The 23187-nt window shown below is 35.7% G+C and overlaps 1 protein-coding gene across 7 annotated transcripts in view; it reads right to left on the bottom strand.

Annotated features, from left to right (window-relative positions):
* LOC138714650 (myelin regulatory factor) overlaps positions 1-23187 on the bottom strand; it is a 472560-nt gene that overhangs the window by 18896 nt on the left and 430477 nt on the right. For 5 of the 7 annotated variants that reach the window (XM_069846712.1, XM_069846710.1, XM_069846706.1 and 2 more), the window contains 5 exons: positions 18578-18652; positions 17968-18466; positions 15869-15986; positions 9111-9250; positions 6964-7044 (listed from right to left, as the gene is read on the bottom strand). In XM_069846712.1, the coding sequence (XP_069702813.1) occupies positions 6964-7044; positions 9111-9250; positions 15869-15986; positions 17968-18466; positions 18578-18652 (913 nt within the window). The remainder of the gene's footprint in view (positions 1-6963; positions 7045-9110; positions 9251-15868; positions 15987-17967; positions 18467-18577; positions 18653-23187) is intronic. The other 2 variants (XM_069846708.1, XM_069846711.1) reach the window with 2 other exon arrangements.

The raw sequence follows: 23187 nt of genomic DNA, 5'->3' as shown, positions 1-23187 counted from the left end.
TGGAATAAAGGACGTCGATTGTACAAAATTTTTAGGGATATGGATTGATTCCAACCTCACGTGGGAAAGTCATATTCAATTCTTAACTGATAAACTAAGTCGTTTGTGTTATGCTTTCCGTGTCCTAACCAATATAACTCCCAAGGAACTACTTAGAGCGGTTTACTTTGGCTATGTTCACTCTGTATTATCATATGGGATAATTATCTGGGGGTCGTCATCAAAACTTGCACAAGTGTTTAGACTGCAAAAGAGAATATTGAAAATTATAAAGAAAGTACCTATTCGCTCGGATAGTAAAAAAATATTCAAAGAGTTTGATATTTTGCCCCTACCTTGTATTTACATTCTTGAAACAGTCTGTTTCATCCACCAAAATTATGATAGTTTTAAAATAAACTCTGATTATCACAACTACAGCACAAGAACATGCAATAATTTACATTTTAATCATCATAGGTTATCCAAGAGTCTCAATAGCTTATCACATACAGGGATAAGACTTTACAACAAACTCCCTGTTGAAACTAAAGCCCTTAGCTATGCTAGATTTAAAAAGTCAGTGAAACATATTTTACTTTTCCACATGCCTTTTACTGTCAATGAGTATCTTAGTTTAGCACTCCAAATTTAGCTTACAGTAGTTAGTATCTCCTTTTGTGTTTACTGCTCTTCTTTTCTATCTCATTCATGTCTGGGGTGAGACTGCCCAAGAAGATAAGGAAACCAAGAACCTTGTACAAGTAATGGTCTGAAGAAAACTGTGGAGAATTGACTTCATTACTGAATGTGTTGATTGTATATTATTTGTATATTATTGTAGACATCTTGTATGTCGGAAAAACATGTATGTAACCGCATATTTATTATGTATTCACTCTGACGATGCCATGAAATCATTGTATTTCCTAAGGCTAATAAATATCTATCTATCTATCTATCTATCTACATATTTTGTCCATTAATACCCATTATTATTTTACTTGGTTATTTAACGACGCTGTATCAACTACGAGGTTATTTAGCGTCGATGGAATTGGTGATAGTGATATGATATTTGGCGAGATGAGGCCGAGGATTCGCCATAGATTACCTGACATTTGTCTTACAGTTGAGAAAAACCTCGGAAAAAACCAAGCCCAAGCAGGAATCGAAGCGCAACTCTGGATTGGCAGGCAAGCACCTTAACCGTCCAAGCTATGCCGGTGGCTAATACCCATTATTTTGTATAATATTTTAATCGTTTTTCTAAACAAATATTACCATTTTAACGTAGTACACTCCAACCACTCCTTCAATATAGACTCCTTTATACCTGCTAATTCCGGATAAGAGTGGCCTTGTGGTGGACTACACGGAAACTACATCAGGTAAAAAGTGTACCACTTAGAAAAAATTATGTAAAATTAAATAAACTTAAATGTTGGTACTCGAATTTAATTTAATATTATTAGTCTAAATATTAAGTAGTACAAAACCTCTTTTCCTATTTAGCCAATTATGTACCCGGTACAAACAATTTTTAGGGCATTTTTAAGGGCATTTTTTAAAGATTTTTAGGTCATAAGTGCATTGTTTTTAGGACATTTTTTCATGATTTGTAGGTCATCAAAATCCTAGTCCTACTAATGATAATACGTTAAAAAGTTGTTAAATTAACAAACATTTAATAATATACTGTGTTAAACTATTGAAACTTAAGAGGCACTGTACTTTTGTGACCAAGTTTCGGCGTGATTCTCGCCACTTCCACGAGAATGTTCAAGGCAGGAACCACACCGAAATTAGCCACAAAGATAGAGTCTATAGTGCCTAAGTTTCAATAGTTTAACACAGTATATTATTAAATTTTCTTAATTTAACAAGTTTTTAGTAACATATTAACATTAGAAATACAAATAAAGAGGTACCGGTATGATATATGTAACTGGTGATTAAAATAGTCTTCCTCCCATTTAAAAATCATATTCTATTCTCCATCTTTCTAAAATGGCGTTGATACAATTATTGTACAGTTAAAAATTATTTCTTTCATGTAGAAACAATTCCAATGAAAAATTTATACACTACACTAAGAACGTTGAACGACAAACACGTGATCTAAGCATATGACAATCAATGCTAGTTCGTCGATCCATAGCTACAAATGTAGTAGCACATTAATAGTTTAAAAATTTGTGAGGAGGCTAAGCAAGTTAACGCGAACACGAGTTTGCAACCCAAATTTAAATGCTTTTTCACGTGCTTAAAAATAAAGTAGCATCAAGGCTCCGAAAACTGAAGTAGTAATTAATTTTCTCCCCATTATGAAAATTTGTTTAAAAAATCTATTCGTACCGGTAACAGAAAACAAATTATATTTCAACAAAACCAGAAATGTGTTCTAGAACCTGAACACATTAGAAGAAGTCGCCGCTGATTATGAGTTAAAACAGGCTAATTTAGCATCTGGTCTCTATACATATACTAGGCGCGTCCATAAAGTAACTTTCCCACCCGTCTCACAGCTAGCAAACCATATGTTGCGCGAAGCGACTGCGTGTACGTGACAGAGTAATGTCCTGGCATGGCGCATGTGCTAGCAGAATTTCCCGAGTGCTCTCAGTAGCTTCGTTGCATTGGTTGAAGATGGACGCTCCTATTCCAGCTCCCACCGCGTGTGAAGTGCAGTCAGTGATAAAATTTTTGAATGCACAGGGCATAGCGTAGATTGAAATTTATCGTCAGCTGTGCCAGGTCAATGGACCTAACGTCATGAGTAAGCAGAGGGTGCGTTGGTCCACAAGGTCGTCTGTGATGATGGTTGGTCTCCCACTACGCTCCTCGTCATGCACATTTTGGCATCCTGATGAAAATTGTCTACACCAGCAATGCACCATCTGCTTGCTCATGACGTTAGGCTCATAGACCTGGCACAGCTGACGATAAATTTCAATCGGTGCTATGCCCTGTGCATTCAAAAACTTTATCATGATCACACTTCACACGCGGCGGGAGCTGGAATAGGAGCGTCCATCTTCAACCAATCCAATGAAGCTACTGAGAGCACTCGGGAAGTTCCGCTAGCGCATGCGCCATGCCAGGACATTACTCTATCACATACACGCAATCGCTTTGCGCAACATATGGTTTGCTGGCTGTGGGACGAGTGGGAAAGTTGCTTTATGGATGCGCCTCGTATTATTATTTTTTTTAATGATTATAAAACATCCAGTACCGATATAGTATTTTTGTTTTCAGACATTGTGACTCTAATGTATCCCACTGTGACGCACAAAAGTCAATGTTGGGCCTTGTTTTTGGACAGAGTACATGATATCTTATTTTTTTGGGAATTAACAAGTGATGCAAACATGGTAAAAATTCTGTATGTGGTGTCAGCACGATGAAAGATTTCCACTTACGTCAACATAGTACTGGTACATAACACTGAAAACAGACAGACTTTGAATCAATGTGGCTTCCACACAAAGTTAAAGTTGCTATTTAGCTGTTGCGTACATGGCAGTTTACTTATAAATGTATCTACATTGATAATTTTCAATTATTATGCACACAATAAAGTATTTTCTTGACTCTGCCTTAGTATTATAATATAAAATATTAACTGACAATGAGTGATTCAGTGAGGGGATGACCTAACCCATATACGCAATTATTATTATTTTATTAGATCTGTTGCAACTAAAAATAACGAAAAAAAGTATGTGTGTGTGTGTGTGTGTGTGTCTAATGCCTACCCACTTCATTTGCGTGATTCAGGTCCCACATATTGCGGATAGATGGTAAGACTGCGACTCATTATATCACTTCGGGGAGCTATGCTGTACATGTGTAGTATCTATGAAGAGTTATGTCGTGTACTGTTATTGCAAGTTATCTTGAACCTTCTGAACGGGGACAGAGGGGCAGAGGGAAGGAAGCACATAATGCGGGTGGAGCCAACTGAGTTGTTTGCGCATGCTCCGCAGCATAATCTCTTGTCAAGAAACATTGTACTATTTCCTTCACTGCATACCAGTAGTGTTACCATGGAGCAGCAACCACAGGGTAGTAATTATGGTGAAATCACACCACCGCGGAGAAAAAGTAACGCTGTTATCCACAGCGGAGAAGAGGAATTATCGCAAATATAATAAAATTAAGCATTGCGAGGAGGAAAACTTAAACAAATATTTGTTGGAACCTCTTGATAAGGAATATGAGAGAGCGGCTAAATACTCTGGCAAAAGTATTAGTTCCATGAAGAGAATTAAAAATAATATTGAATTACAACCGAATGAACCTCACACTACTCCGGGAAAGAATAGGTATGTAATGTTTAGAATTCTATCGTGTTCAGAAAGTAGTACCTACGATTAAGAATATAATTCCGAATGGATGATGCCATTGGCGAAATAATTAATTTTGGAACAAGCGATGATGGTAGCAATGATAGGGATATGGATTGTGTATAATTGTAAATTAATGTAAATTCAAATAATAAGCCTGTAAAATATTGTTATAAGAATATGTACATATTAGCTAAAGGTGTAAGTCATGCAGGCCTATATAATGTATAGAAGTAGCTGTAGTAACTCCTCCATTGCCGGTCCCCAGCCCGGATGAGAGAGGAGTGTGCACACGATTATATTTAAATATTTACTCATTACAGGTTAATTAAAGCTTGCTATGAAACTATGTTCTCCTCTCAAAACCGGAGTATCGAGAGAAGATGATGTCTGTATTGAACCAAGTTCTTTTACAGTAGAGAGCCGTAAAGTAAAAGAACCAACGTTTTTTGAAAAGAGTCACGTTACCCGAGGGAGGGGCATCCTTGCCATGCCGTTACGTTGATGAGTACATGCCGTACCGAGCAGTTCCAAAGACAGACTTAGGGGATGTAAGGTTCAAGATAACTTGCAATGACAGTACAAGGGTGAGTGTATGTGTAAGTGTAGCGTAGCGAATGGGTGAGGATGATGGTAAAGGTGAGGAAGGGAGAAGGGAAAACCCAGTGCTGGCGCATAGCCTACTCCAGTCGAATAGCAGGCTTAATGTCCCTGTTTGACGGACAGATCACTATCAACAGTGACATATGCCTTCCCTTCATATGCACTGCAGAGAGATTTGGGATTTAACCCGGGCATACTGGTGCACAGTGTAGTGATTAGAAGTTGTGCACTGTCACCTCTCCTAGTCCCGAGGCAGAAATTTTCGTAAATAATATTTTGACTCATTAAACCTTGCAACTTGATGATATGAATTTCATTTATGGAAGAGCAAAAGGCAATGCACGGAAAGTTGCGAGGTTTAATGAGTCAAAAGATTATTTACGATGTCAATTAACTTCTCCTATGTATATGAGAAATCACCAAAGTTTGCAGGAACAGGTCGTCTGCAACCAAACTTCAAAAGGATGGCTTTCAGTTCGATTCTAGCTGGTTACACAGACTAACATATCTAGGCTTGTAACTAGCAAATGGATCGTTTCCGGACATAGGTTCCTATATGAAAGTTGTTCATAATTGTCTCCTCTATCATCCCTAAAAGTTTATAACATAGTCAGTGAATCACCCTGTATACATTTATAAGACAGTTGTCTTTGCAAAACTCGTCAAACTGAAACATAGTCAAAGACAGGACTATAAATTCAAGTAATTGATTAACTAGCGGACTTACTCGTGTTAATTATGTAAGTCTGTGCGGCTTACAGCTGTTTCGGTGCTTCATCACACCATCCTCAGAGCCTACTAGATCTTGGCGTCATCTCGTACGTCTCTGCCTGTTGTGTGGGTGCGTTTGATTGTTGAAAAGTGGAGTCAAAAGTGTGTGTGTACTGAAATTGATCTGTGCAATTTCAGTACACACACTATTTGACTCCACTTTTCAACACCTTTCAACAATCAAACGCACCCACACAACAGGCAGAGAAGTACGAGATGACGCCGAGATCTAGTAGGCTCTGAGGATGGTGTGATGAAGCACCGAAACAGCTGCAAGCCGCACAGACTTACATAATTAACACAAGTAAGTCCGCTAGTTAATCAATTACTTATATTCAAATGTTAAAAGCGTCCCGTTAAAAGTAATGTACGCAAGATTCAAAATGGATTATAAATTCAACTTTTCAGCACAGACAATCAATATTCCTGAGCTCATTTTTCAATATTTTAACCTATGCGTAATACATTAACAATGAAAAGTAAAGCAATTATGAGCTTGACAAAAGTTGATATCTATCGTTTAGTTTATGGGTTAGTTCACACTCACTGAATCAGTCACTTCTGAACCACACAAATTTTAAATATTTTAACGAATACGGTATATGCTATAATGTAATTTTTAAAGTACAAGGTGGGTCAAAAGTCACTTTCCCCAATATTCGTTCTTAGGTTTCATACTTGTACACATATACAGATGTCATAACTTGAATAAACGAGTAGCTGGTGTAATAAGTAGTGGGTTGACAACCATGTTCGTGTGTCAACTGTTTTTCCAATGTCATATCTTGATATTGTTGTTGTTTTGTTTTATTGTGTTGGTTGCGCCTCTATGCAATAACTGCTAGTTTCTTGCCATGAATAGCAAATTAACCACAGAACAACGTGTTTTTCTGCTACAACGTTGATGGAAGCACACTAAGAACACACCATTGGTGATTGCAGACTTTGAGGCAAGATTTCCTGATGTTCAACTATCATCATGCCAAGCGATTAGAAACCTGAACAAACGACTTGAGCAAAAGGATAGTGTTATGTTCTGCTATCTGTAAGTCAATGTCTAAACGTTGTGAATTGTGTATCGAGAAACAGGACCTCCATTTTTGAACAAAATCGGTAAAGGAAGTGTAGTTAAATGTAAATTTAATGTTAATTAAATGTAAGGAAGTGTTTGGGGAAAGCGACTTTTAACCCACCCTGTATAAAAAATGTTACTTAGATATTTAAAATAGTACAATGAGTAAATTAAATGATATTTTACCATGGAATGTTGGAACTTATTTTTCTTGGACTTTCTGAAGGAGCTGTCTAAGGCAGGCTGGATTGCTGTCTCAAGTCTTCCCTGTGTTAACCACCCATTAAAATTTTAAACACGTGACATTTAACTTTTTTACCAGGTACGCAAAATAATAATTATTATTATTTTAAGGAAAATAAAGATAAAATTGAATGTATTATAGATCACAAAATATGTACGTTCTTGTTTATTGTGCGTGTTGAAAAATAAGAAAATTAAACTGTTCTTAATAAAAGAAGATTATATCTATATTATATAGAACTTTTTCCGCACTCAAAAAGTAACATATAACAAGTACGTCTATAACGCAAGTATATGATGGTTGGAAGATATTAAAAATAAATTTATAAACCATACTTAGCCGAAAGTAAGACGAGTTTATTAAGGGGTTAGGTACACAGCTTACAGCAGTAAAATTTTGGAAATATTCAACATTTTTTTCCTCCATTACTGTATCTTGTACAATAATGAAAATTAGTATGTGTAAAACACTGTCCTTCTGCTATATGAAAAAAAATATATATATTTTTACGATTAAAAAAAATTATTTACATTTTTTTTTGTCAAAATTCAGTTCACTATGCAGTGATGAGGCGTTTCCCACATAACTCAAAAACTATCGACCATTCTGTGGTGAAATTTGTTGTGTGTATTTATGCATGTCATATCTACAATATGATGCAAGATCACTTCTCTACCTTTGATAGATTGTCTGATAAAAAATAAATTCATTTTAAAAATGGTCAATTATCGGTATTTTCTTCTAACACAAAATAAAAAAAATATTGTTTATTAAGGAATGTAGTTGAAAGAGCATGATATTGTAAACATGAGTTTCAGCAATAAAATAAAAGAGAGAGAATATGAAAAAGTTAACAAGTTTATGAGTTATGAGGGAAACGCTTCATCACTGCACAGTGAACTGCCATCATTTTGAATTTTGAAAAAAAAAAAAATATATATATTTTTTTTTAATCGTAAAAATATATATATATTTTTTCATATAGCAGAAGGACAGTGTTTTACACATACCAATTTCCATTATTGTACAAGACACAGTAATAGAAGAAAAAAATGTTAAATATTTCCAAACATTTTACTGCTGTAAGCTATACCTAACCCCTTAAAGGAAAAGAAAATCAAAGTTGACATAGAAAGACAGATGAGAGATGCATAGACTATAACTAAAAATATAAAATATAATTAAGTGTATGCCTATATATTGTGTTTTCTAACCGGATCATATCATTAATCGAAATTTAATATGAATAAAATATTTTCAATAATATTGGAGAAAAGAATGTATACAGATAGTCAATATGTCAAGAATCACTTTATCAGTATCATGATATTGAAAATGTAAATTTACATGCAAATCACTAAATCACATTAATTTCTCTGTACTTCATATTACAATGCCGAGGACAGGTGAATCGAACCCTGCAGTACAAAACGAGACATTTAAAATGCACCTACGCTTAATGTACAATAGAATGATATTGCATTGAATAAAAATGGAATAAAATAAATAACTAGAAATTAAATGGAAGTGAAATAAGTAAAAGAAAACGAAAGAAATTAAAATGAAATAAAATGAAAAATTTAAGAAAAACAAATTAACATAGGCCTGCAACAAGACTAACACAGCAATAAAATAATGATGAACAAAATAAAATAAAATAAAATTAAACTAAGTAACATTAATCAAAACAAAATAAATTAAAACCAAATGAAATAACATAAAATAAAACTAAATGGGAATGAAGGAAAATATAATAATAAAATAATAAATAAAAAAACTAAATTAAAATAAAGCAAGCCCAAATATAACCAAGGACATAATATAAAATTTAATGACCTAATTGAAATAAAAATTGTATGAAGTAAAATGAAATGAAAGAGAAAGTAATCTGTTTGTGGATTGCACATAATAATTATTAATGAACAGAATCACACACAACAAGTATGGATGAAAAAATAATTTCTATATATAAATTTCTGTCTCTATTTTTGTATGTATAACTTATATTCGGTGCAATTGAAGCACTTTTTGTGAAAGGAAGTCTCTCTCATTTACGTAATGTAGTTTAAAAAGAAGGTTGTATTTTTACCTCTTTTATGAGCGCCTGGTTGCTGGCTGGGTCCAGGCCAGAGCTGTAACTATTCTGCTGTGAGTTCGCCTTCTTGCTATCATCCAAGGCGTTGATTGCTGGTGTCATATGTTGGTCAAGAGAGCTGCCCCCGTGATGGGCTACAACAAGAAAAGATACTTCATAGAAACTTCAACAGCTGATGTGAAATGTTAAACTTTCACGATGATTGGTGTGGTTTAATTGTTCAATATTAAGATTGTGTAAAAGACGAAACAACTTTGAACATTTAAAAAGACAGAGATTGCTCAAGTACGCCAAATTAATGAAACAGTCCGTCATTTTACTTAGTGTGCGAGTATTGTCTATACAGGGTGATTCATGAAGTTCTCTACCGGTTTATGGAGGTGATTTCTAAGATTATTTGGAACCAAAAATGTAAATAAATTAATGGGGTCACATTCATAATTACAGAGTTACGGTAATTTGAAAACGGCAGAAAAACTTTTATTTCAGGATTTCACTAACAAACATTAAAAAAATAAATAAAATACAAACAATTTATTGTTTATGTATCACTCTCTTCCATGTAGAGTGGATTTAATTCACATTTTCGAAAATGCCTTCTTGAATCTCAAGGCAACGGTCCGTATGGGTATGAATCGCACGTGTAGCATTTTGCAGCTTCACACGCTTGTTCCTTGTTCCTTATTGTCGTCATGGCATCCAGAAGGCGTTGAAGCAATTCTTCGCATTTGTACTTTATCCTGACACACAATGTCTTTCATCCATTCTATCAATAACATACACGTATTTATGGCAACAAACATGCCTAACGCTCCATTCACTATGACGCATTTCGAAAATGTGTTGTAACTGCGTAATTATGAATGTGATCCCATTAATTTATTTACATTTTTGTTCCAAATAACCTCAGGAATCATCCCCATAAACCGGAGGAGAACTTTGTGAATTACCCTGTATAACCATACTTCGCTATCAGTCATGTATTACACTGGACTCACCTCACCGGCCCTGTGAAGAATCCAAAAGGAATGCAACTGTTACTCACTCAAAAGCTACTTGAAACCACATCCCTATTTGCCAGCTTCCAAACTGATAATGTCCACAGTACAAACTTCTGAATGGTAACACCTTTAGCCTGTCATCACCTCTTATCAGTTTCACAACATCACCACTTCCAGCTTCTCTTGTAATGTTTCCCTCCAGCCAGGACTGGTGAGCTAAGTCCCATACTGGAGGTAAACGATAGTCTGCGAGCTAATAGATTAAAATGATTTATGACTCTCATCTCAAGCAACTACAACTCACAAAAGAAACCTTTATCAACGTGAGGTGACATAAATTTTTATGTTTACTTCGTTCAATGCCTCATTCACACGAAAATTAAACATAAACATAACGTAAGCACAAAACATTATACTTACCTATGTTATTTAATGACACCATTCACAACTAATTACGTAAGCATCGACTTAAATTGAAACATATGTAAGATGTTAAAATACGAGTTTGCAACCACTGGATATTCATGTTTATGTAATTTTAAAACATCACACAATCATATAACAACAATATGATGAAATGACGTCGTTGTTACTTCCTAAAAACAAAGTAAAATTCTGGAATTTCAATGTACAGAGAGTCTGATTTAAGCCGTTCATTTTTGTTTAGGTACCGTTAGTCCAAATACCAGTCCAAACTTGTGGGAGGTATTAATGGTTTCACAGGAGGAATCAGGGGTGTGTATCAACGTCCATGTGAATGTCTTCATATGATAATGTTATGTTAAACACAGGCATTCAATCTCATAATTATTTATTTTCTTTAGCGACACTACCATGAGAATGCCACAACCTGGGTAGACCAAGAAAAGCTTTGGATTCAGACTATGACAGATTATATGGTCTACGACAGGTATGCTCATTCTCTGACTCCCGATTACGTTCTGTAATCACAACCTTCGAGTGTAGAGCGTGCTGTTCCTCGTTCGAAGCTCGAAGGATGGCTGCAGAAGGCAGTTCAAGTACAAACAGTGCGGGATAATGACACAGTCAAAACCATCTGTAAGCAAACTATCATTCCGTACAGTGTGGGAAGAAGAATATTTTTGTTGTGAAAACGTGAAGTGTTTACTATGTTGTAAGGTATTGTCAGGAATATTACTGAGCAACATAAAACATTAGATGCTCTGCCATCCAGAACATGCCGAAATGACAGGGAAGCTGTTTTCTGTAATATGTATTCATATATCAACATTATTATTATTATTATTATTATTATTATTATTATTATTATTACTACAATTATTGTTATTGTGGTGATTTTATTTCAACAGAAATACATATTACGATAAAATAATTTTATTTTTTTTTTCAGGAGTGCAACGTGCACTACAGTTTCAAGAATAGAAAGCACTTCTCCGTTCCATTACTCTTTCATCGTATGATGACGCAGAATATCTGCATGGAAATATCATATGTACTTCGGTACATTGAAATAATATATGATATGCGTAAATCACGAAGTGATTTAAGACGGCGCTTATTCCGTCGGATCCCGGCCAACTAGTCACTCATAACGAGTGCACCTCAGCACATGTGTGGACTTCAGTCCTATGTTCATCGACATCTATGACGTAGTGCAAAGGGCGGCCAATAGATGGAACCCAAGAGTTGGAACTCAATCAGAGACGATTCTGTTCGGCGTCGGGGTTGTATCCGGTGTGGCTTAGTGGAAAAAGCATCAGCACGTAGAGCTGAAAACCCGGGTTCAAGTCCCGGCGCCGGAGAGAATTTTTCTCCGTTCCATTACTCTTTCATCGTATGATGACGCAGAATATCTGCATGGAAATATCATATGTACTTCGGTACATTGAAATAATATATGATATGCGTAAATCACGAAGTGATTTAAGACGGCGCTTATTCCGTCGGATCCCGGCCAACTAGTCACTCATAACGAGTGCACCTCAGCACATGTGTGAACTTCGGTCCTATGTTCATAGACATCTATGACGTAATGCAAAGGGCGGCCAATAGAGGGAACCCAAGAGTTGGAACTCAATCAGAGACGATTCTGTTCGGCGTTGGGGTTGTATCCGGTGTGGCTTAGTGGATAAAGCATCAGCACGTAGAGCTGAAAACCCGGGTTCAAGTCCCGGCGCCGGAGAGAATTTTTCTCCGTTCCATTACTCTTTCATCGTACTTCATGATAGGCCAAACATTGAAGAGAGTCGAACAATTCAGAGTCTATGTTTAGGAGCAAGTTGTGTAGTATGTTGGGAATTAGCTAAGGCACTAAAAACCTTTCACAGATGGTGAACTAGTAAAGAAATCTATGGTGCCTGAACAAAATATAGTTAATTACATCTCTGTACTGGAACAGCTCAAATGTGAATTCACAGAACATAGATTTAATGATTTTGGACGTATGGAAAGTGATATTAATCTTTTTGTTAATCCTTTCATAGTAAATTTAGTACAATCTGTGAGAGTGCAGTTCCAGGACGATTTACAAAGTCACGTAGAATTCAGAACTAAGTGCGGAGAATATGACTTGCCAAGCACAGAAGTATTCAAAAATGAACAAAACGCAATATCCCAAGATGAGCTTATTCGCTGTCACAGTATGTGTGCAAACAATTATTTTCGAGAATGAAGGTTGCTAAATCCAAAAATCCAAACATAGATTCCGATTAACTGAGGAGAATCTTTTGTGCATTGCAGTAAATTCGTTGGAAATAGATTTCCGATTACTTGCAGAAAAGAACAGGCCTACACATGTTGAATGTGGAATATGAAAATAACATTATCTATGATATAATAGTATCATAATTGTATAAAATACAATAAATAATGTAATAACTGAATATTTCCTTTTTCAAATTCAGTTTATTCTCCGTATTTGTAAGACAGTGAGAGCTATGCCACGGGCGGTGCTGCAATGTAGTTGCGGAGCCCAGTCCGTACACTTTGTGTGTTATGCAGTGCAGCATCAACCGTGTAATCGGAGCTTTTACAATTTTGATCATACCTGGTCTACAAGATACCAGGTCGATAACAATCCGCATACAAATGAACGTATTCTGATTGCTGGATCATGTTATATTCAATTCTTCTCATGTTATCTTTCACTTTTGCTGTCACGAGTTTCAGAGATTCGAAATGTGAAAGATTACAGAAGACAGGATTCGAGATTTCTGGGGATCGAACCCTCACAGACAGTCGAAATATTTATAGAACCCATTACCGGTACTCTAGCTGAGAGTCATGAGGTACCTGGGGAGATCTGCGTATTAGAAATGAATGTTTCTTTTCTCAAACACATCATATGAATCAATATATTAATCAGTCCACCCGTCTATGTTTATTTATTATGTTCGCTGTTTTCAATCATGAAACTAAAATACAAATACGATGAAAGAGTAATGGAACAGAGAAAAATTCTCTCCGGCGCCGGGATTTGAACCCGGGTTTTCAACTCTACGTGCTGATGCTTTATCCACTAAGCCAGATACCCACCCCGGCGTCAGACAGAATCGTCTCAGATTAAGTTCCAACTCTTGGGTTCCCTCTAGTGGCCGCCCTCTGCACTACGTCATAGATGTCTATGAACGTAGGACTGAAGTCCACACATGTGCTGAGGTGCACTCGTTATGAGTGACTAGTTGGCCGGGATCCGACTGAATAAGCGGCGTCTTAAATCACGAAGTGATTTACACATATCATATATATTATTTTAATGTACCGAAGTACATATGACATTTCCATGCAGATATTCTGCGTCATCATACGATGAAAGAGTAATGAAACGGAGAACATAATATGTACTTCGGTACATTAAAATAATATATATGATATGCGTAAATCACTTCGTGATTTCAGACGGCGCTTTTTCCGTCGGATAGACATCTATGACGTAGTGCAGAGGGCGGCCACTAGAGGGAACCCAAGAGTTGGAACTAAATCTGAGACGATTCTGTCCGACGCTGGGGTGGGTATCCGGTGTGGCTTAGTGGATAAAGCATCAGCACGTAGAGCTGAAAACCCAGGTTCAAATCCAGGCGCCAGAGATAATTTTTCTCCATTCCATTACTCTTTCATCGTATGATGACGCAGAATATCTGCATGGAAATATCATATGTACTTCGGTACATCAAAATAAATAATATATAAAATACAAATGCTGCAAATTTGAAAATTTCAACGACGAAAAATGTCCACCCCTAATTGTGTTGTGCATGATGCCTGAAACAATTCATGAGACACCTGGGGCCTGTTTCTCAAAACTCACGGACTAGTAATACTAGTCTGTACAGTAGTAATAATAGTTTGTTTTACAAGTCTGTGTTTCTAGAAACTACAAGGGTAAAGTAGTAGTTACCAGTTCACAGACTAGTAATATTGGTTGATTTCACTAGTTCCTAAGAGATTCTGTTTCTCAAAATGCTAATCTAGTTGATTATACTAGTATTCAACAGGAATATTCCTACAAGACTCTAAAGACTGATGATTTCTATATTATCAGTTACCAGTGACAACCTTTCTCAGATAATCAAAACAAAATATTGTAGTTATTTTTTTTAATATATGTGGTTTAGTGATTCCGATTGAAGTAGTGAAGTAGTTGTTGTGAGAAGAGCTAAAACTATATCGAGAAGGAACAATTATTATCCCTTTGCAGGAGCATTGTTTAAATATAATGAACGGTTTAAATAAAGTGCTGAAAAGCTTGGAGAGTTGTTATATATAGTGGGACCTGCCATGACAAGACAAACAGATAGAAGTCATGCATTATCAGCAAAGCTTCAAATACAAATTGCTCTACAAATCGGGATGTTGATTATTTTCCAATGCCATCAGGTTTTCTCCCCTAGACCAGCAACACATGCAGAATTTTTTTTCTAATAATCTGATACCAATTCATCAACTGCAGTAATTTTTGCTGGCTTTCCTCCTCCACTGCCAGTTCTTCTGACAGTGTCAACTTTAGCCTACAAATTAAATACAAAACGACACTAATTTACGAATAGATCAAACGTAAAACTGAAAAAAAAAACTAGCGAATTTTTCAAGTCATAAGTGGCATTCATGTCGGCAGTAGACCCACTAGCTACTTAATGTGTTCATATTATGCTACTGTGAACTTGAATTGGTACTCGTCAAAGTTGCTTTCTTAATGTTGGGCCAGTAAGTGTCCCTAACGTATGCATAATCTTTGTTCTGAGGTATCAGTTCCATAGCCTCACATATTACAGATTTTTTTGTCCATTCGTTTACTTTATCATTTTTTGTTACTATGCTTGAAAAAGCACCAAATAATACATCCTTTGATTCATTAATCATATTGAGTATAGTTAATTTGCTTTCAATTGATGGAATTTCAAGAAAAGAGAGAAGTAAGAACCAAAACACAAACAACTTAGCTTTCTAACCTAAAATAACAATACCGTACCTACCAATGACTATAAACAAATGAACTCAATCAGCTGACTAGTGAAAGAGATCATGTGACTAGTGAAAAATTGTCACAAGTTACTAGACTGGTAAAATAGTTTGAGAAACAGAATCTACTAGAGCTGATGAAATATACTCTGGTAACTAGTGACTGGTGAACTACTAAACTAGTATTTTTGAGAAACAGGCCCCAGTACATATCCTACACCTTAGCTTTGCTTTAATGTTGTAAGTTTATATTGATAAGGGGTTTAAAAATCCACATAATTTTAATTGCGTAGATTATATTTAATAACTTACAAAACTGCCTAGAAGATCTGACTTCAACTGAAGAAATACGAGATGATGTTGTTGCAGGTTCCACATGTTGTTCCTGATTTTCTTCCAGGTGGTACACATCAGGAGAGCAGCAATATGTCTGCAATGTGTGAAGAATTCATGTTTAAAAAATTTGTTACCAGTACTACACTTTCAGATAGAGTTCCGAACATGAATAGGTGCAAAACCAATATCCAGAGTAAAACTGAAATTAATTTTATCAGCACTCTTAAATATAGGAAAACAAATTTCATCTTTATCTTACAATCATAATTCGACACTATCTCCCAGCAAAGTTGAAAAAGGCTCTATCTGACCATGACTAGGAATAATGAAAATCGACCAACCAAAGTTCATAAATGTGGAGGTTGTGAACAAAACCGGTCATTTCATCCGAAAACAAAAAATTAATTTTTTTTTATGGTTTTGATATGTTTCGAGAGGAATCTTTCTGAATATGTTACTTTTTTATTCTAACTCGTCATTTCTATGAGAAACAGTATGGTAAAATCAGTATTTTCAATGAAAACTGGATAATTCCACACTGATATCACACTAATGCCAACATTTCAATTGCCTTTTTTCTGTATCAAAAAGGGACATTTCTAACCTCTGTATGTGTTGCAATTACCAATCCATTAAAAATTCGTCACTTTCTCTTCTATGTATAAAAGTGTTAAAATTTACTCATTTTTCCATGATATAGTAGAATGAAAGTGAAGGATATCTAGGGAGATAAGCTTTCAATTCAAATTTTTATTTTCATGTACTTCAGTACATTAAAATAATATACTTCATGCAACGTGCATTCACATAGTTGAGCTAAATGTATTTTAATTGAAATTTTTGTAACAGTGTTACAGTACGGGTGATTATGTAGTAAGCACCGGGCAGGCCGCTATCTTCCCACAATATATTTTGCTATTAAAGTGTAAAGGGACTCACAATATGGTAGTTATAAGAACATTTTCAAACAAAAATGAATATTTCCAAACAAAACCGGACATTTCCAAAAGATTGTTGTCTATAAAATGCACTGAAAATAACTAAAATCATGATTATTGACACTATTAGAACAACGGACGTAACATGCACGAAATTATCGTTCACTTTGGGGTAAAGTGAAGGCTCGATACAGTTTTTTTTTTTTTACTTCCTGCATGCTTCTTGGTCAACAGGCCGGTTATACTAAGTTTCCATATTTCTTCTGTGAATGGGACAGCAGAGCAAGAAGCGTCATTGGGAACAAAAACACTGGCCACAAAGAACATCTCTTGAACCTCACACAAGAGGAAAAACCTTTAATATTTGCCACAGGACATGTTTCATTTAATCATTTTTCCATATTAAATTCAATAATGCTATATTCACATACAGTTTGTGTGACTGCAACATGCGCATATTTTTGTGTGGCTTTACTTTGTTTATAGTGTGACTTTTTCTTTTTATTTCTATTATTGTATTTGTATTTCTGGTGCTGTGGAAGAGAAGGTCTGATGGCCTTAACTACACCAAAATAAATAAGTAAATAAGCAAATAAGTAAATAAATAAGTAAACAAACAAATAAACAAATAAATAATAAATAAATAAATAAATAAATAAATAAATAAATAAATAAATAAATAAATAAATAAGTCAGTAAGTAAATAAATACATAAATAAACAAACAATAAATAAATAAATAAATAAATAAATGAATGAATGAATGAATGAATGAATGAATGAATGAATGAATGAATGAATGAATAAATAAATAAATAAATAAATAAATAAATAAATAAATAAATAAACTCACATTGGTAAAAGTGCCAATGAATGTTGCGGAAAAATGACACGTGATAGAGAAAATCTGAGTTCAGGTTTGGATTCAGCATCCTAAGAAACCATAAATGTAGCATAAAGTTTTAGAAACACTTTTATGACCCTTAATTTTGCAGGCCTGTGTTATGTGTTACAAATATCTATACCATGTATCAGCCATCATTGCGATCAAAACTTTCTCTCTTGGTGTTCAATACAGTTAACAGTTGATCTAATAATGACAGTGGATTGTTCTCAGATGTGGATCACACCTACATACCGGACACATTGGCATCTCAGCGTCTAAGTAGTGGTGGAGATTGCTGCTGCCTCCGATGTTGCTGCCAGTTCCTCCAGACATGTGGGAGCATTCGTGTGGTCTTCCCAGCACGGGGGGCGACGCCCTCACAGCGCCACTGCCTCGCAGTGACGACGGCGACAGGAACGAGTCTGCATCCGGAGGACCGTCCGACGCAATGGTTGACTGAGGAGTGTTAGGGTTAGTGCGGAGGGGGCCGACGGGCTTCGTGGACAGTGCAGAAGGGTCGTCACTACTAGGAGCTTTGTTTATCAGTCTTTGTGGACTTCCTGTGTAATACCAGGAGCTGGTCATGAGATCTTTTGTATAGTAGGAATGTTTTACTGATGGTTTTGATGATGCTATGTTCAATGGAAAGGATGTGGGGGAACTTGTACTACTGATAGGGGGTGCGTTGGGATGAGAACTAAATACTGGTTTGAAGGCCAGTGATGATGCCGTCTGTCCCAGATGCTGGCTGCTGAAGAGTAAACACAAGTACCGGTAAGTACAAAGTGGTAACATGTAAAACCTTGCAATCTTACATTCTGCTTATAAAATAAACACAATTGTTTGTGTTTTGTTTCATTACCTGTACAGACTGTCATGGTCTTGTTTGTTTCTCTTCTGGAATTCCAGAAAGTACAAAGTGGCCATTGCTACCAGGCTAAAAGAAATTTAAAATTCTCATGTTAGAAAATTATGCATGAGGAGAGAAAGAATGTATTTAATCATGTTCAGAAATAAGCACTATTGGCACAATCAATATACTGGGTGTTCATTTCAAAGTGTGTCATGACGCCACTGTTATGAGTCAGCGATTTGAAGCGAGTTTTAGCTTTATGTCAGAGAAGTTGCCTATTATTCAAGGCATTCAATCTGAACTTGAGAACGTGTACGGTATAACTTGAACATCTTAGCAACAGATGGCGGTCTGTATGGTCTGTGTGCTACCATAACCTCTTTCGAACTGTGTTTCGCGTGGGCAAGTAGTACGCAGGGTATTTTTTATCATCGGTTGCATACGGCAACATTCCACAACACAAATCAAATGCTCCGTGTCCATGTTGACCGTCGAAGTTAATGTGAACAGACTCGTAAGTAATCGTCTTAACCCTCTCCCCATATCCCGACAGTAAGAAAAAAACTCACTTCAGTACGTGTTTCCAAACAGTTCACATGCGTATCGGTAAGTACTCTTCAGAATGAACGCCATGCTTGCCAGGCAACTTCTCTGGCACATAGGCAATACGCCTCTGCGGAAATGTAGGAAGATTGAATTCTCTAGGCTCATCAACTAGCCACATGATGGCATACAGCGAGCCATGACACACTTTGAACTGAACACTCAGTACAACACAGTGTGCAATTTGTAATGTTCTTAGACGAAAGGATACGCAAATTATGACAAAGAAGTAATAATTTTTTTTGTCACATAACTGATGACAAATCATTCTATGTATTGTAATTATTTGCTCCATGTACAATCTATTAAAGATTCTAGGTTCATCATTAGGTATTCATACAAACACACACACACAAAATAAAATTTCTAATATGAATTTAATTTTAATATACTTAAGTTCTTCAAAGAAATAATAAAACTACCAAAAGAAACAATAAATAATAAAATACATGATAAATTTCAGTTTACAAAGACATCTGAAAGAAATTAAATAATATAGATTAAATAAAAACAAGACACATAATGAGATTACAAATATTGAACATTGTATCACAGTCTAGTATATACAGTCACAAAGCTCAATACTTACTAAATATGCAAACATAGACAGTTGAAATATGCATCCATAGATAGTTGCTAACCACCAGGATCGCTACTATCACCTCATCACAGACCCTTTCCCCAGCAGGCGATAAAATGTATTGTACTTTTGATATTGTATTCTTTTGAAAAAATTAATACCTTCCTTCCACTATTGAAATATGAAATACATAAGTTTTATATATTATTTTCATAAAGTACGGTATATATTATATTTTAATAAACTCACACAACCGATAGCGAACATTTCACAGTTTACACAACTTTTCACAACAAAGCGAATTACAGCACAGTCAATGCCTTTTCGATCTAGACCAGGCCATAATGTATGTTCGAGTTTTCTATTTCAGTGTATGGAGCTCAATGAAATATTATATTATAACTTTATTGCGTATCATTGCTAAGTTTTATTTAGTGTAATGTGTCCATAGGTTCCGTTCACTTCTTGTTGCATAATATGTTGCAGAAATAATTACAAAACTGTGTTATTTTAATGTGAAGAGAATTTTACGTGTTAACATAATCTGTTCGTATCAACATTTTAAGTTTAGAATGGAAGCTATTATGTGGTTCAATAAAAACGAATTTATATTATGATTTTAATTTAGCACATCTACCTTCCTTAATTGTAGACAGAAAATTTACCATACCACTCCTATGAAATTAGTGTACATAATTGTTACTTCGTCTCTTAGTAGACAGAGGCGTATACTGGTTAAAGGGTTTGGGCTACCGCTGACCCTATTATTACACAAAATACACTCAGGGACAAAAAAAACCGGACACTTTAATATTTGCTGGTATTTTGCAAAATATTATCTTCTCATACAATATTATGGTAGCCATCTGTTGTTATGGAGACGTGTATACATTGTTGATTGTTTTTTGTTTTATAAACAAGCCATTACAACCAAATATTCCAATTTTGCTTTCGTAGTCTCAGCTATAACAATTTTGTCTTAACCATTTTGTGCTTCATTATCGTTATCATTCGTTATTTCTTTATTTTTACATTTTGTGAGTTTAAGTGGGGTTGTAACATTTGTCTTAAAACAAGATGCGACCTGAAGATGTGACTCGAGCTGTAGTCCTTTACGATAATGGACGCAGTGTACGTTACATTGCAAATGTTTTGAATACGGCTAGAAGCACAACCCATGATAACATAAAACGGTATAGAGAGACCCTAGAATATCCCAGAAGACCAGGTTCGGGTCGTCCAAGAGCTACAAATCCAAATGAAGACAGATATATGGTGTTGAGAGTTCTTAGGGAGTGCAACCTGCCAGCTACTAGTGTAGCCCAGCAATTTGTTAACATGCATGGACGCCCAATTTCGGCCAAAACAGTTAGAAGGAGGTTGAAAGAAAGTGGACTGATATCAAGTAGACCTGCAACTGGTCCCAGACTTCTCAGGATGCATCGAGTTGAATGACTGCGTTTTGCAAATGATCACAGGGATTGGAGAAATGGACAGTGGAGCTGAGTTCTGTTCACCGATGAGTCCCGTTTCAATCTGTGCTCATCTGATGGACGTGAAAGAGTTTGGAGAAGGAGGGGAGAACAATTTTCACAGTGTTGCATTTCCGAAAATGTGCCGTATGGAGGTGGTGGAGTGATGGTTTGGGCAGGAGTGTGTACGGATGCTCGTACAGAGTTGGTTTTTGTTGAAAATGGAAGACTAACAGCTGATAGGTATATAAATGAATGTTTGGCTGATCATGTTGTGCCATTTGGCCAATTTGTTTTAATGCATGATAATGCACGGCCGCATATTGTCCATGCGGTCGGAGATTATCTCCAAGAAGTGGGAATCCATGTTCTTCCATGGCCAGCAAGGAGTCCAGACATGAACCCAATTGAACACGTGTGGGACATGATGGGACGGCATGTTAAGAATAGACACCGAGACCAGAATCGTTACAAGAGTTGAGGCGAGCACTTGGCGAAGAATGGGAACTTATTCCTCAAGAAGACATTGCTAACCAAATTGAGAGCATGCCAAGACGTATAGATGCAGTTATTCAAGCCAGAGGGGGTAATACCCGTTACTAAAAAGAGTGTTTAATGTTTAAGGCACCATAAAATGAAAAAACAGTTAGACCAAACGATGCCATAGTTATACGCCCTTTGTAATTTTTTGTAAATTTTCTCATCAGAGATTTTTATTTTTTTCAAATGTTGTCGTATAAGGTGCTAAATGGAACATTATTTTGTTTAAATGGGTTTTGTTTCATTTTGAAATAATTGGCAACAAAATACAAGCAAATATAGAAGTGTCCGGTTTTTTTTGTCCCTGAGTGTATATCTAACAATTACTTTAATTTTAATTACTATGGTAAAACTAATAATACAAAATTATTACATTATGTTATATTATAAACTTTTTCTTTTGTAATTTCCTTGGGGTAGCCCCAGTAGCCCGCAAAATACGCCCCTGGTAGTAGATAAATACAATAATTCAGTACTCAATTGTAGTATGGTATTAAAATACAGACGAATAGAATGTGATGGGTGTCATACATAACATTATGTTTAATTATAATGTATAATTGCGAATATAGGAATATAAGTTAAATATAGTAAACATAACCTATAATTTCCATATGACATAACATACATATGTAGTGGCAGGGCATTGGAGACCACTAAAATTAGACAGAAAGGGGCAACTAGTACAATAAACACAACCTACTGTATAATTTCAACATAATATCTAAATATTCGTGCAGTGCAACTGAAAATTATTTCATTGTGCATAAATGAATGTACAAGAATTTCGCAATATTTAATCAAAATAAAGGCAGGTATTACACATACGAACAACGTAATTTTCACACCAAAAATAATATTACACCTTAACTCGCAAGGAATTATGTCTGAAGTGTCTCCTAATCATTGTTTTAAATTTTATTAATGCAATTACACTACATTTTAGAGAAATATATGTTACTCTTTATCATTCCAATTAATTTATATGCTTGAAACGCCACCCTTCGTGATCGGGTTAAGCAAGTCACATGGCCTGTATTAGATCACAATGGCAGTGACACAGTCTATTGTTCCTAGTACTCACAGCACTCCAAGCGGCTAGCAACTATCACGAGAAATGCAAAAAATCATCCCAAGCTTCGTGACTGTATATAGTAGACTGTGATTGTATCCTTAATGTTCTTAGTATGCGTAAACTATGTCCCTCAATTTACACCATTTTTTCAGACTCCCTTGAAAAGTGTAAAGGAGGGGTTCGACTGTAGTAACCACACATGTTCGAAGGTGTACGAAGTAAGTAAGTGGGTATCATGCAATCTTCCCTGAGATCGAACCGCAGATTTCTTTTCTGAGAAAATGTCAGCTAAATGATCGAGTTGTGGCTCGCCATTTCATTTGCAGCAGATGTTACACAAGGAAGAAAT

This window comes from Periplaneta americana, chromosome 15 (genome assembly GCF_040183065.1).
Source record: "Periplaneta americana isolate PAMFEO1 chromosome 15, P.americana_PAMFEO1_priV1, whole genome shotgun sequence".
NCBI lineage: Eukaryota > Metazoa > Arthropoda > Insecta > Blattodea > Blattidae > Periplaneta > Periplaneta americana.
The sequence above is the reverse complement of the archived record's forward strand: the minus strand, read 5'-3'. Positions and strand labels throughout refer to the sequence as shown.